General features: G+C 35.9%; 2 protein-coding genes across 2 annotated transcripts in view; one reads left to right on the top strand and one right to left on the bottom strand.

The window, feature by feature from the left end:
- Positions 1-826: 826 nt before the first annotated feature.
- On the bottom strand, positions 827-1,879 carry LOC128982229 (venom allergen 5-like). Its single transcript, XM_054401297.1, has one exon. It carries the CDS (start codon positions 1,809-1,811, stop codon positions 921-923), a length of 891 nt encoding a protein of 296 aa, XP_054257272.1. The 5' UTR covers positions 1,812-1,879; the 3' UTR covers positions 827-920.
- A 7,779-nt stretch (positions 1,880-9,658) lies between these two features.
- The window catches only part of LOC128982231 (uncharacterized), a 38,519-nt gene continuing 32,786 nt past the window's right edge, over positions 9,659-15,391 (top strand). Inside the window, exon 1 of the mRNA XM_054401299.1 lies at positions 9,659-9,792. Coding sequence (XP_054257274.1) covers positions 9,659-9,792 — 134 coding nt within the window. The remainder of the gene's footprint in view (positions 9,793-15,391) is intronic.

The raw sequence follows: 15,391 nt of genomic DNA, 5'->3' as shown, positions 1-15,391 counted from the left end.
AAACAGGAGAACGTTTTGTGAAATATCTCTTTGATCACCACTTTAACAATATTGTTATTGACAAAACAAATTTAGTTCTTACCTCATCCAAGCTATAACCCTTAATTAACTGTCGAAATAGACTATTTGATTAAAGTCTAAAATGTGAATGGATAAATTGATCCTCCTACAGATACTGCCAGGAATTCACTGGCACAAGCAACAACCAAAAAAATTTAAGACAAGCAAAACTGTACAGTCAACTGATTGTAAGCCGCAGCATGTTTTTATCAAATAAACGTTATACCGAACTAAGAGATTAAATGGAATTGTACTCTATGATTTGCTTATTCACAAATGCTTTATTTTATTCAATAATTGGCTAAAGCTGGTCAATGTAAATAGTACGTTTATCTTGATACGTAAGAGTTGAGTCAATGAAATTACTGAAGCTCGAATACTTAGAATTTACCGGATGGTTAAATCTGAATACTAGAAAAATGCTTTAAATAAAGCATAAATAAGATAATGAACCAAGTATTTCTAGTACTTTCTAAGATCTTGCAAATGTGTGTTAGATTTAAGGTTAGAGTCAATATGATTCCATGTCTTATTATTTATCTTTGTTTGTAAAAGTTATGATAAGTAGCTTGTGGCAACGATTCATGTATATTTTAAGATATCTAGACGTTAAATGTTAATATGGATCTTATAATGGGTCTTTGACTCAAAAATAATCATCCCTAGACTTATTTTACGACTGAAGACGGACAAAGGTATGAATAGCCAACTATGCTATGATAGTTTATCCTACGTAATAATAGAAACAGCAGAAAGTGAATTCAATGATGTAGTGTAGGATATTGATATACATCTGTAACAAACAATAAGTTAAGTTAAGTTTTATTTACTACAAATTGTTTTTAAAAAGTTGTAGTAAATCACACATAGTAGTAAATTGATACCAAAACTATCACTTCAAGACCAGCGTTTTGTAACGAGTGGCTTCTTAAAATAGAAGATGAACTTTTTTCATCCAATTCCCCAGTACAAAGTCCAGGATACTTTTCACTGCAGTGAGTCCCTGTTGGACACTTGCTGCAGGGTTCACCAACTTTATAAACAGGCATGCCAACCCAGTTCCCAGAAACTGCATAGTTGCACTTCATACGTACCGGCTGGTAAAACTCATAAACATAGGTAAAAAACATAGTTTTGTCCTGTTCTATGTACCCACAGCCTATTCGATCAGTGTCTGCCCAAACGACTTGGGTATAATGTCCAGTTTCGTTGCTGAACGTGTATTTGTCGACGAATCTTGAATCAAACAATGACACCTCGTCGTACCACAACTGCACCATTCTGTAGAAGAGATCAGTTCTGTTTGCTCCATCTCTTAGAACAAAAGTGTCGTTCCCGCTATTCTGACCTACTTCAGTTCCGTCCTTTAAGTTTCTACACTTATCGTGGGCCAAACCATCTCGTTCACAAGAATTAGCGAATGCCTGAGCAATTTCTGCCAACTCGGAGTCCCATTTGAGTTTCATCATATTAGCAGCGCCTGGTTGCCCTGGCTGTTTACCCTGGGCGACCTTTTGTCGCAATTCGTTGTGAGCGTGTAGAATAGCTTGCACGTATTCATCTTTTAATCCTCCTCTCGCTTCTTCTGACGAACATTTCGGTGCACTTCTGTCCAAGGTTTTGGGATATATACAAATTGAATGTGGGGAACCGTCTTTACACGAAGGATATTCACAGGTACTTGCAACTATGTGATTTGTAAGAACTTTTACGATCATAAACACTATAACTTTATCACAATATGTTTTCATTTTTAAGAATAGTAATGTTCTAATTAATTTTGAAACACGTTATCGATTTGTTTTAATGCAACTGTTAATTGAGCAATTCATTATTGTTCTTTATTTACAAATATTACAAACATCACAGCTGGAATTAGTCATTAGCTGTAGTATTAATTTATTAAAACAAATCAGATGATTTGAGCCGTTGAATATACTGTGCTAGAAGGCAAAATACATTCAATCGTCGGCATTTGACAAATTATATCGTCGTCGGACCTTTGAAAATATTAAACAGTGTAAAAGATGCGTTGAAATATTCCAACTGCTTCTGAGAAATGTCAAGTTCACAATACTCGGTTACAACATTTTATTTCACTAGTTTAATAAGGTAATCATTTGCCGATGACCAATATTGAGAATCATTATACCTTTTATCACGACATACATTTAGATTGAACACTGAATTTCTAGACACAAAAGCCACACGTCTTTTGGAAAATGCGTACAATGAAAGACTAAGAGCTGCGACAGGAAAAGTCAATGGCAATAGTTCTATTCCTGAGACAGGCATGCAAGTTATATGTGTTACTGAGAAGATATTTGGTCTGGATAGTGTTCACAATCGCACATCCTTAAAATGAACCAGACCTTGTGTAATAAATTTGTGTAGATGAGATAAAAAATAATATCACAACTATTGATTCAAACTGTCTCTTGAGAATTACAAATACTGAGTGTGTAACCTTAAAATATTTGATACACATATAGTCTATCTGTGAGTAAGTTATTTGCGAGTAAATTATTCGCTTTTATTTTGACTGCTGCTTCATATTTCAGCTGGAAAAGCAGCTGTGCTGGGGATTGTCTCAGTTTTGCACGATGCAACAATCTGTTTACACCAGATATTAATATTGCATGAACCATCTCGTATTCTGCCACAACCTCCATAGTCAGATGCCGAATGTATAAATAAACCAATCTGGAATAGCCTATACATGGATTGCGGAGTGATTGTATTGTAATTGGTAAAATTAAGAGAGTAACAGTTATTAGTATTAACGTATTAAATGTTTTATTGAGGGAACACTTACAGGCCTATTTCAAAAAGTCTTCAATAGCTTTGTTAAGGAAGAGAATCTGTATATCAACAAATTTATAAGATTTATATTAGTTTGTTACATCTTTGACTATTCATACAACTTCAGTATTCAATAGTCAATGGTTACATATTCGTGATTTTCAGAATGCGATCGCTTCGACTTAAAGGGTTTTATTTCTTTTAGGGGCAGGTAATTTTTCTTCTGTAGGGAAGGAAGTAAAGGCTGGCAGTGCAGAGTGGGGAACCGTTTGGGCAGTTAGAAAAATGTATCTGTAATACTTAAATGCTATGAGAAAGGAAGGAAACAGGTCTATGACGTAGTAAATGGTGAATGAAGTAGTAAGGCTAGCAGTGCAGAGTGCATGAACTGTCTTTGGCAATTACATTAATGTATCTGCAATCCTAAAATGCTATGGGAAGAGAGGGAAACAGGTCCACGACGTAGGGTGTGGTGAAGGAAGTAGTAAAGGTGAGCAGTGTTGAGTTTGGGAGTGGATTAATGTATCTGCAATGCTAAAATGCTACCGGAAGAAACTGTAGACTGTATGTTAAAATTATTACGAAGCACGAATCGATACATATTTTCTATACATGCAATTGTTTACAATCGAAATTTACAACTGAGTTGACAACAGCTGATTTTTACTCCATAGAGGCTAACAACTATTTTTACTCCCTAAATATTAAAAATGCTACTTTAGACCCTCAACGCATGCATTAAAAACTACCGTTTTTACTGCAGTATGACAAAAACAATATAATATGAACCCTTGATGACTCCGCTCAATTTTGTGGATGCCTCTGCTAACGCCACCTAGTTTATATTTATGACAACAGCTAATTTGCAACCAAAAGGTGAGTGAGCGTAGCGAACCAACTTTATGAAAGAAGTGATTGAGCCATGCGAACGAGCTCATCTTGAAAATGAACGAGTATTTGACATAAAACCATATTAGGACAGGACGACGTCTGTCGGGCCAGCTAGTTGCTAAATAAAAGAAACACACAATGAAACAGACTGCAATTTAAGTCATGGGCTCGTTGAAATCCTTTAACTTTGTAAGCTTGTTGGTAGGTCACTCATTAAACAATAATTTTTGTGTTAATGAAGCATAATATTCTAGACCAATGTCACCAGCTTCCTATATTTCAACATTACAAAATTTGAAATGAATAACTAGTCGATCAAATCACAAGAAAATGTATGAAATTGCACTCCCTATTATCTTTGAACAACCATAATTGTGGTTCCTTTTTTGAACCTACATATATTTCTTCGATACAACACATTAATTTTTAAATCAGTACTTTAAATGTATATCATAATGAATGCTACCAGACATTGTACATTTGTACTACACATTATGTAGTCTAAGTTTGCAGGTAGATAGGGATGAGCCCTGTAGGTAGGTACAAACTGTAGAGCACACTAAGGACCTCATTACCATATACAGTGTTCTAAGATGACACTTGTAGTTTGAGGAGGTTGTGGGTGTTATCATGTTTTAGTAATGTAACATCTACTGCATAATCAGATTATGTCTATCAGATCGTAGGATGTTACAACCAGTTAAACTATTTATGATAAGGCCTTTTTGTTAATGCCCCGCTTTAGCGACGACAACATTAATCATTTCGTACTGTTCATAAATAGTTACATTACGCAACAGTAGATATCTTTCTAAACTATAATCAGAGCTGGCCATACATTTTTATGGCATGTATATAACGATAAACACATTATCTTATGTGGTTATAATCCTTAATACAGTTTTAAGGGGGGTAGCGATTGTAAAGTGGGAGATTTGTCGTTTGTATAACAGATTTTTTTTATTATTATTTACAAACTCTTATTATTAAAAAAAAAGTAGTTTTTCCTGAGATTATAACCACACATCAAAGAAAAATGACCTGCCCCTAAAAGAAATAAAACCCTATAAGTCGAAGCGATCGCATTCTGAAAATGACGAATATGTAACCATTGACTATTGAATACTGAAGTTGTATGAATAGTCAAAGATGTAACAAACTAATATAAATTGCAAATTTGTTGACATACAAATTTGCTTCCTTAACAAAGCTATTGAAACCTCTACTTTTTGAGGTAGGCCAGTAAATGTTTCCTCAATAAAACAGTTAATACGTTAATACTAATAATTGTTACTCTCTTAATTTCGCCCAATTACAATACAATCATTCCGCAATCATGTATCTCCAGATTGGTTTTAAGTAAACCTCACACTATGCTGATGTTCATACTTTACTACTTCCTAAGCCACTTCCTACGTCGCAGACCTGTTTCCCTCCCTTCCCATAGCATTCTAGGATTGCAAATGCCTTAATCTAATGGTCAAAAACAGATCCCACACCCCAAACAGCTCGCCTTTACTACTTCCTTCACCACTTCCTACGTCGCGGACCTGTTTCCTTCCCTTCCAATAGCATTTTAGGATTGCAGATACCTTAATCTAATCGTCATAAACAGTTCTCACACTCCAGACAGCTCGCCTTGACTACTTCCTTCACCACTTCCTACGTCACGGACCTGTTTTCCTTCCTTCCCATAGAATTTTAGGAATACAGATATTTTAATCTAATCGTCATAAACAGTTTCCACACTCCAGACTGCTTGCCTTTACTACTTTCTTTCTTAAACCTGTCTCTTAGTGATCTTCTTAATTTGTTTTTATAACGCACTCTTTTATTCAAACTTAGACACTCAGTTTCATCCAAATCTGGTAATTCAGCTGTTGATGTTGGTTGTAAGAATAAGGCTGGAGTTAATGGTCGTAAACAGTCATAATCATTCTAATGATAAGTCAAAGGTCTTGAATTTACAGTTGCTTCACAATCACACAAAATTGTTGAGAGTTCTTCCTGCGTGACTGATGAATTTCCCAAGTTTCGTCGTAAAATTTCCTTTACCACTCCAATAAGTCGCTCCCACCATCCGCCCCACCATGCCGCTGAAGGAGGGTTGAACTTCCATTTAATCCTCTGGACGGATGAAAACTTTTCAATTTCATCCCAGTTGATCCGTCTGAGAAGATTACTTGTTCCAACAAAGTTCCTCCCGTTGTCTGAATAAATTGTGACAACACGACCTCTTCTCGCTACAAACCGACGAAGAGCAGAAATGAAAGCTTCCGTAGACAGAGAAGTTGTAAGTTCGAGGTGGATCGCGCTATACACAGCACATGTGAACAGAACTATGTATGCTTTTATACCTTCTTTTAAGAACAATGGCCCGGCAATGTCTACACCCGTTGTCTCAAAAACGTTTGAATCACTTATTCTTTCAAGTGGCAAGGGAGGGGGTGGACACTGAAGAGGTTTTCCTTTGTGTCGCTTACATATGATACATCTTGATATAATCTTTTTGAGTTCCGACACCTCAAAATCCAAAATGTTTGACGTAAAATTGACACTAAAGTATTGCTCCCAGCATGAAGATGTAGACGGTGCTTTTCTGCTATAAGCTTCTTCGTCATCTCATGGTTTGAGGGCATTAATATTGGAAACTTAAAATATTCGTCATCGTGCATTAAAGTCAATTTTGATTTCACTCTTAACAAATCATTTTCACCAAAAAAGTCTGCATTTTGTTTCTTGATGTTAACTCTTGAGACGATTCCTTTTGTATACACCACAGTAATTTTGTTTCCGCATGTTCTATTTCTGATCCATTTAGTTCACCAGAAGTCTTGCTTCCTTTTAAATTGTTATAGAAACGGAATATCCAACCAATTACCCTGACGTTCTTTGTGAATCGATCAAAATAATTCATCTGATCAGTGAACTTAGGATCTTTAACTGAAACAGATGAAAAAAAAATACCACAGTATTCTATACCAATATAGAATTTACACCCCTCCCTTCTTATAGAATTTTAAGGAATGCAGATGCCTTAATCTAATCGTCATAAACAGTTTTTACACTCTAGACTGCTCGCCTTTACTACTTCCCTCACTACTTCCTACGTCGCGGACCTGTTTTCCTCCCTTCCCATAGAATTTTAGGGATGCAGATACCTTAATCTAATCGTCATAAACATTTTCCACACTCCAGACTGCTCACCTTTACTACTTCCTTCACCACTTCATACGTCGCGGACCTGTTTCCTTTCCTTCCAATAGCATTTTAGAATTGCAGATACCTTAATCTAATTGCCATAAACAGTTTCCACACTCCGGACAGCTCACCTTGACTACTTCCTTCACCACTTTCTACGACGCGGACCTGTTTTCCTCCCTTACCATAGAATTTTAGGAATGCAGATACCTTAATCTAATCGTCATAAACAGTTTCCACACTCCAGACTGCTCACCTTTACTACTTCCTTCACCACTCCTACGTCGCGGACCTGTTTTCCTCCCTTACCATAGAATTTTAGGAATGCAGATACCTTAATTTAATCGTCATAAACAGTTTCCACACTCCAGACTGCTCGCCTTTACTACTTCCTTCACCACTTGTTACGTCGTGGACCTGTTTTCCTCCCTTCCCATAGAATTTTAGGAATGCAGATACCTTCATCTTATCGTTATAAACAATTTCCACACTCCAGACTGCTCGCCTTTACTTCCTTCACACTATCCTACGTCGTGGTCCTGTTTTCCTCCCTTCCCATAGAATTTTAGGAATGCAGATACCTTAATATAATCGTCATAAACAGTTTCCATACTCCAGACTGCTCACCTCTACTACTTCCTTAACCACTTCATACGTCACGGACCCCAAGCTAGTGTCGTCATTTGATTTTATTTATGATCCATACCGTTTCTGTTCTAATATCTGTGGAATAATGCTATCAGCTATTTCTTTATCTACTGCATTCAAAAGTCAACAGCTGATCAATATGTCTTTGTTTATGTGTCAAATACTGCTTTCATAAGGATTACATTGAATCTTTGAGACCCAGTGGGGCGGATTCCTGAGAGACTTTTTTAACGCCATATAGATGTTGATAAACAGAAGAAGAGAAATCAAGATCAAATGGATTGCAAGCAGGAGAGCTGACAATGAAGAAGAGAAAAGGAAATCAGAGCAGCTTAGAGTAGAATACTGTGAAATTAACAGAAATACAAAACAAATGCTTAGAGCATGTAAAAGAAACTTTCTGAAGCAAAAACTGACCAAAGCAGAAAACTACAGAACCACGAACAACACCAGGGATTTTTATAGAACAATTAGATTTTTCAAAAGTGGTTTCTCTGCAAGAACCTATGGAGTTAAAAATAAAAGTGGAAATGTAGTAGTAGATAAAGAATCAGGCATTAAAGTATGGAAAGACTATTTTGAAGAACTTCTAAACTGTGATGGACCGACAATTAGAGACATAGAAGAAAATCTAAGCTACCACAATGTTGAACCAAATGTTTTACCACCCTCAGAACAGGAAGTAGAAGAAGCAATTAGGTTACTCAAATGCAATAAAGCCCCCGGAGAGGACGGAATCACAACGGAAGTAATTAGAAGTGGTGGAAAAGTCCTAATCAAAGAAATTCATAGCCTTTTAACAAATGTATGGAATAATGAAATAATACCAGAGGAGTGGGCAGAAGCGATAATAATCCCATTACATAAGAAAGGTGACAAACAGTCTTGCTCAAACTACAGAGGTATCTCACTTCTAAACACAGTATATAAAATATTCTCAAAAATTCTATTAATGAGACTAAATCCGTACACAGAATCAATAATTGAGGATCAACAAGCCGGCTTTATGAAAGGTAGATCGACAGTAGACCAAATATTTTTGCTTAAACAGGGAATCTCAAAATATTATGAATATAATAAGAGTTTTTATGGGATATTCATTGACTTCAAGAAAGCTTACGACAGCATTGATCGAAGGACCTTATATAGGAAAATGGAAAAACATGGCATACCTAAAAAGTTAATAAATTTGACAAGATTATGTGTTGACGAATCAAAAGCGAAAGTAAAGGTAGATGGAGAAATGTCGGAGAGCTTTAGTATAAATACAGGAGTGAGACAAGGGGACGGAATTTCCCCCACTCTTTTCAACATAGCGATTGAAGAAGCTCTACAAAATGTTAAAAATCTAAAGAGGGGCCTAAAATTGGGTGTAGACTTAAATGTCATGGCCTTTGCAGATGATGTGGTGATATTGGCTGAAAAGTCGGAGGATTTGTGTTTTCTAGCCGACAAGTTTATCCAAGAATGTAAAAAAGTGGGTTTGGAACTAAATGAGGAAAAAACCAAAATAATAAAGTTTGGACGACATCCCATCAATAGAGGCACCAATTTCAATATAGCCAACTATTTAATTGAACCAGTAGAAAGCTTTAAATACTTAGGAGTTACTGTAAATAGCTTTAACATGGAAGATACAGAAATATTAAGTAAACTAGCAAATGCCAATAAATGTTTAGGTGCATGTATGAAGCTCCTGTCATCAAAACTCCTATCATCTGATACAAAAATAAGAATATATAAAACCATTATTCAACCAGTATTATTGTATGGAAGCGAGACCTGGGTCCTATCAAAGAGAAATGAAGGACGCTTGATTGTTTTTGAAAACAAGGTCCTAAGAAAAATATTCGGCCCAGTAAACGAAGAAGGAGAATGGCGGATTAGAAAAAACAGAGAGCTACGAGCGTTATACCAGGACCCTGATATAATAGCGTTGATAAAGGCAAAAAGATTAGGTTGGCTAGGTCATGTATTGCGAAGGGAAGAAGGAACAAGACTGAAGGAAGTATGTTCTGCTTTACCAACTGGAAAGCGTCCATTGGGTAGACCAAAAATGAGATGGTATGACCAAGTTAAGAGAGATGTGAGTCAGTGTGGAGGGACAGTGGAGATGGCAGCGGACAGAGAAGCGTGGAAGAGGCTGATCTACGAGGCGAAGAATCGACTGCGATTTGTAGCGCCCCAGCAGTAAGTAAGTAAGTATATAGATGTTGGCACCATCGAAGTATATAACACAACTGGAACACCGGGTAGATAGGAGATGTAGGATAAAAAGCGCGCCGTTTCGGTAACCTTCCTCCACCACTACGGGGGACCCAACGCAGATATGTCAGTTCCTCAAGCCGTGCACACGGTTGTTAATACGCTCCTGGCCGTGCATACAAAAGGTTGACTGCAATTAAAGTTATATATTCGGAATCTGCATTAACTGCAGAATCTGACAGTATAAATATAATGTTATTTAAATCGTAATTCGAATTTTAACAACTAAAAATGTTAAACAAATATCACACCTTGACATGAAAAAGTTACTAAGCGAGGATTTATTTTTATTTTTTGGTCAGAAGCAAACTTTAAGCGAGAAAATTGTAGCTAATGAGATGATCTTCAGCATATAACCAAGCAATTTCAAATAAAATTTTCTAGTCGTGTGTAATGGAGTAATTAGTAACGCAAAGAGGTTATTTATAAATTGCGCCGCGGGCCGTTCTCACTGGTTCCGCTGATCTTTACGTTTACGGTACTCCCAGAAACGTTTTGAGTACAACCAATAGTTATATTAAATTCATTTTTATTACAGGTAACTTAACTAAATACTGAATTATCACCATGTAGGTAAACTATTTACATACAATGTTACCGTAAATTAAAATATAAAATGTAGACTATAGATACAGGGACAGGCACTGGTAATCCCCCTTTGTTTATTAAATGTAACAAGGGATCGTGTATTATCTGCTTTGTTTGGTAATTAATGAGAAATTTCAAATATTAAGGCTCAGATCAAATAATTGATAAGGTCATAAATACTAAACCTAGGAAGTATTTTTCAATAACAAAAATTGATTAATAAATTAACAAATCGAATTGTTAGTCGTGTTCCTTTGACAATATGAGTATTTGTATAATGTTGTAAACACACGATTAGTGTACACGTTAATTGTAAACGTGTTTTGAGTGTCATTGTTATTCTGTATATTTTTTTAAAATTCATATTATCACTCATAAGAGAAAAGGGTTTGGTTAATAATACTAAACAGTACTTTTAAGAATATGTTTTACTGCCCACAATCGTGCTCAAATATAGTACAAAGGTTGCATTACATGTTGTGAAACAAAACCAATTTCTTCAATCTCTGCCTTACACCTAACATATTTTTGTTACATTCATTCATAATGTCCCTAGCATTGGAGAAACAAACGGTTTTGTAAAACAGTGTCTCTAACAAGTTTCATTCATATGCGGCAGCCCGGTACCGGTATTCATATTTATCTTCTGCAAATAAATGAAATATATGATCACATCAATAGAATAGTTAGTTGTATTCTTTAACTTATGTCAACTATTAAAAAAGGTTAAAATTTATTTAGCTTTACAATGATCGAGTAGCACAAACATAAAGAGTTGCTGGACTGAGGAGGTTGGTGCGACATAAAATCAACCTCGTCGCGCTATTAATCACTATACTACAAACAAACTACAAACTTAATTGTAAATTGCTCGATCACATGTTAAAAATCATCTCTTAAACTACAACTTTGTCGCTTACAGTTTTCTTCTGACCCAAAAATAAAATACTTCCTCGCATACTAACTTTTTCATGTCGCAATGTAAAAATTGTTAACTCTTTTTAAATATGGAAATTCTATTTTAAATAAAAAGTACAATTTATTTATACCATTAGATTCTGCATTTAATGCAGATTACGAATATATAAACATTATTGTACTTAATCTTTGTTATTGCATGCTAGGAGCGAGTTAACAACTTCGCGCACTATTCGATGAATTGGCTAAAATCCGCTGGGTCCTCCATGTTGGTGCGGGAAGGCTGCCACATCGGCGCGCTTTCGTGAACACGTACCTAGCATTCCAGTTGTGTTATATACTTCGATGGTTGGCACTCACCGATATGGTCTTTATCACCATGCAAAATTTGAAAACGATTGATTCATCCGTCTAGGAGGAGTTTGCGTATTACGAAATGCATAAGAGTCGACGTATAAGAGCTTCGCTCAAAAAATAATGGTACTGCTCCCTGTTGGTAAACCTATTAACTTGTTAATGCTATTGAACATCACAGAATCAAATTGTTTAGTTGGACCAGCTGTTAAGATTCTTTAATTCCATTTAAATATGAGGACTCATACGGTTAACATGGGGAAACTCCAGAGCACGATTACTAGAAAAATACCGGTATGGATCATAAACATAAACAAATGACGTTTTTGGCCCGAAAATAAACATAATTTAACATTGCTTAAAACTGCCAAAACATATGTTTAATGCTATTAGTATAGGATTCGGGCCAACAACGTCATTTTGTATATGTTTATGATCCATACCGGTATTTTTCTAGTAATCGTGCTCCAGAGCCACTGGGCCCATCACGAAAACCATCCTTGAATGATGCTTAATAATGCCTGAAAGTTTCATTACAATCTGTCGAGCAGTTTCGGAGTCCATAAAGGACAAACAAACAAACAAACATACATTGAATTTTATATATATACATGATAACGATTTAAGTCGTACAGTAAAGGATGTTTTAAACGATCATTTCCTGAGAGCAAGGAGTTTTTAAGCTTATCGAAAATTCAAAGGGAAAGGATGAAGATCATATGTATTTACGTAATGTTTGTGTAGTTGAGTATTGACTGTGTATGGACGTAGTCAAAACAGCTGTTTATACAGGGCCATTTATATGAAGTATATTTATGTCAAATATTAAGTTACTTCCTGCATCTTCACTTTGTGACCACCCTAAGATCAGCTGTTTCATTAATCAGAACTCCCACTACTAATTATTAATAGTTAAAAATGCTTTTTTATAATACAGACTAGCTGTACCCGCGGACTTTGCAACGTTTAACTTCATATGTGAGCTCGTTCGCATTGCTCAATCACGTCCTGGTTGAAGTTCGTTCGCTACGCTCAATCACCTTTAGGTTGGAGCTCATTCGCTGCGCTCACACGTCCTGGTTGAAGTTCGTTCGCTACGCTCACTTACCTTTGCGGTAGGAGCTTTTTCGCTGCGCTCACTTACCTTCAGGTTAGCTCGTTCGCTACGCTAACTCGCCTCCGGATTGAAGTTTGTTCGCTTCGCTCACTCACTTTTGGTTTAAAATTAGCTGTGGTAAAATATTAAAAAAATTATAGTGCTGCACTCTGTTTGTAATCCTTGTAACTTTAAAGCTATTTAACATCATAGAACAGAACCAACTTGTTTAATTGAAACAGCTGTTAAGATTCATTAATTCCATTTAAATATGAGTACTCATTAGGTTAACATGGGAAACTCCAGAGCCACTGGGGCGGAGCCCGAGAGTCCGATCAGAATAAAAACCACTTAGTTTTCCTATTTAATGCCTAAAGAATCAGTGTACCAAATTTCAGCCTTCTTGGTAAGTGGGAAGTGGGAGAATTAGTGATGAGTGAGTCAGTCAGTCAGTCAGTGAGGGCTTTGCCTTTTATATATATATAGACTAGCTGTACCCGCGGGCTTTGCCCCGTTTAACTTCTTAATTTTCAAGATGAGCTCGTTCGCATGGCTCAATCACGTCCTGGTTGAAGTTCATTTGCTACGCTCACTCACCTTTAGGTTGGAGCTTGTTCGCTGCGCTCACTTGCCTTCAGGTTGGCTCGTTCGCTACGCTAACCCGCCTCCAGGTTGAAGTTCGTTCGCTACGATCACTCACCTTTTGGTTGCAAATTAGATGTGTCATAAATTTAAAAAAATAATAGTGCTGCACCCTGTTGGTAATCCTTGTAACTTTAATGCTATTGAACATCATAGAACAGAACCAATTTGTTTAATTGAAACAGCTGTTAAGATTCTTTAATTCCATTTAAATATGAGTACTCATAAGGTTAACATAGGAAACTCCAGAGCCACCGGGGCAGAGCCCGAAAGCCCGATCAGAATAAAAACTACTTAGTTTTCCTATTTAATGTCCAAAGAATCGGTGCACCGAATATCAGCCTCCTAGGTAAATGGGAAGTGGCAGAATTAGTGATGAGTGAGTGAGTCAGTGAGTCAGTGAGGGCTTTGCCTTTTATATATATAGATTAAACAAGGTTTTTTTAATATTCAGCGTAATAACTCACATACCTAGCATTATAGATACCACAATAGGTCTAACTAAGTTAAGTAGGTAAATAAGTTTCAAATCACTATTACAGCACATCATCTAAAATAATGCACCAGATCTGTCAACATAAACCAAAAATACTTAGGAGGGTAAAGGTAAATCGTAAATAAACAACTTATAAGCAAGAGAATTTACAAGCCTCTAAAGCATGATTGTTTACACTATGTAATGTCAAGACATACAAGACTTGAATTACTTTTTCAAAACAGCATTGGCCAGGCTGCAAGTTTTATGCAAGACTCAAATTTATTTAATAAACGGGATGACGTTTTGTGAAACATCTCTTTGTCCACCACTTGAACAATAATGTTATTGACACGTTCCGCGAATGCAGTATATTTCAGCATCAACTGATAGCTACAAATACTCCCTCCACCACTCCTACATCAATCACTGTGTCCGAAGTTGGTGGTCGTGTCTTTGATACTTTACACTTTATCTGGTTTTTATATTTCCTAGAAACACGTCCTGATCTTTTTGCAGTTTATGATTGATGAACATCAAAAAGCCTATACAACTTATAGTCCTGGTAAGACCCTCTATATGTTTACTTAGCAATAAGTTTATAAAATAATCTGAAGGAAACTGAAGGAATCTCTTAATGGTCAATGATTCAAGGAGTGTCAATTTAGTGTATTTACTTCTATGAGTACAGCTGGGGTGCTGGTAGAGTATACGACTTAAACATCTTCATTGGTAGTAGATATAGTATTACCGGATTTTCTTGCATGCCATATTGTCACTACATTGAATATTTTTCGTCCGGTCTTCTCTGGTTTGAAAAAATAATATTAGTGATGTTAGATTTGAAAGCCAATGAATGCGGTTCATCTAAGAATTGTAATCTGCCATTTACAATCAACGAGAATCAATATTGAAGATTTGCTGAATCCAATTCCACCTTCTGGTTGACGTAAACTCTTGAAAAACAATCAGTGATTGGACAGCCGTGTCATAGTCGATAATTTACAAAACAATCACCAGCTCTGCAAATGACATATGGTTTTTCATTATTTAGATTTGTTCATCGTAAAAGGAAATTTATTTTTCATTAAACATTATGTTTTCAGAAAATTTATAAGCCAAATAATTCATAAATGGCAAATAATTCGGTAAAAATTTATTACAATTTTACTATTATAGAATTTTCAATTAATATACCGGTACCTAATTAGTATAAAGTGTAATGTAAAAAAGATTCATGTTTACGTGCATATCACTTTGAAATAAAATTTGATCTGATTGGTTGTGTAATCTATCAGTAGACATGGATAAAGTAAACAAATAGAAATCATGAAAATCAGTAGGCAAAATGCATAAAATATAAAATATATTCTTTTTGGAGACGACAACCTCCTTACGTTAAGCTCCACTATTTATCTACTAATTTGTACTAACTAGGTAAATGTTTGCTT

This window comes from Macrosteles quadrilineatus, unplaced genomic scaffold (genome assembly GCF_028750875.1).
Source record: "Macrosteles quadrilineatus isolate MER2022 unplaced genomic scaffold, UCM_ALF_1.0 Scaffold_204__1_contigs__length_187771, whole genome shotgun sequence".
NCBI lineage: Eukaryota > Metazoa > Arthropoda > Insecta > Hemiptera > Cicadellidae > Macrosteles > Macrosteles quadrilineatus.
Note: the sequence above shows the minus strand (reverse complement) of the source record. Positions and strands in the feature narration are given on the sequence as shown.

Excerpts from the sequence above, each read along its gene's own strand:
- LOC128982229 (XM_054401297.1), bottom strand. The coding sequence starts at position 1,811 with ATGAAAACATATTGTGATAAAGTTATAGTGTTTATGATCGTAAAAGTT.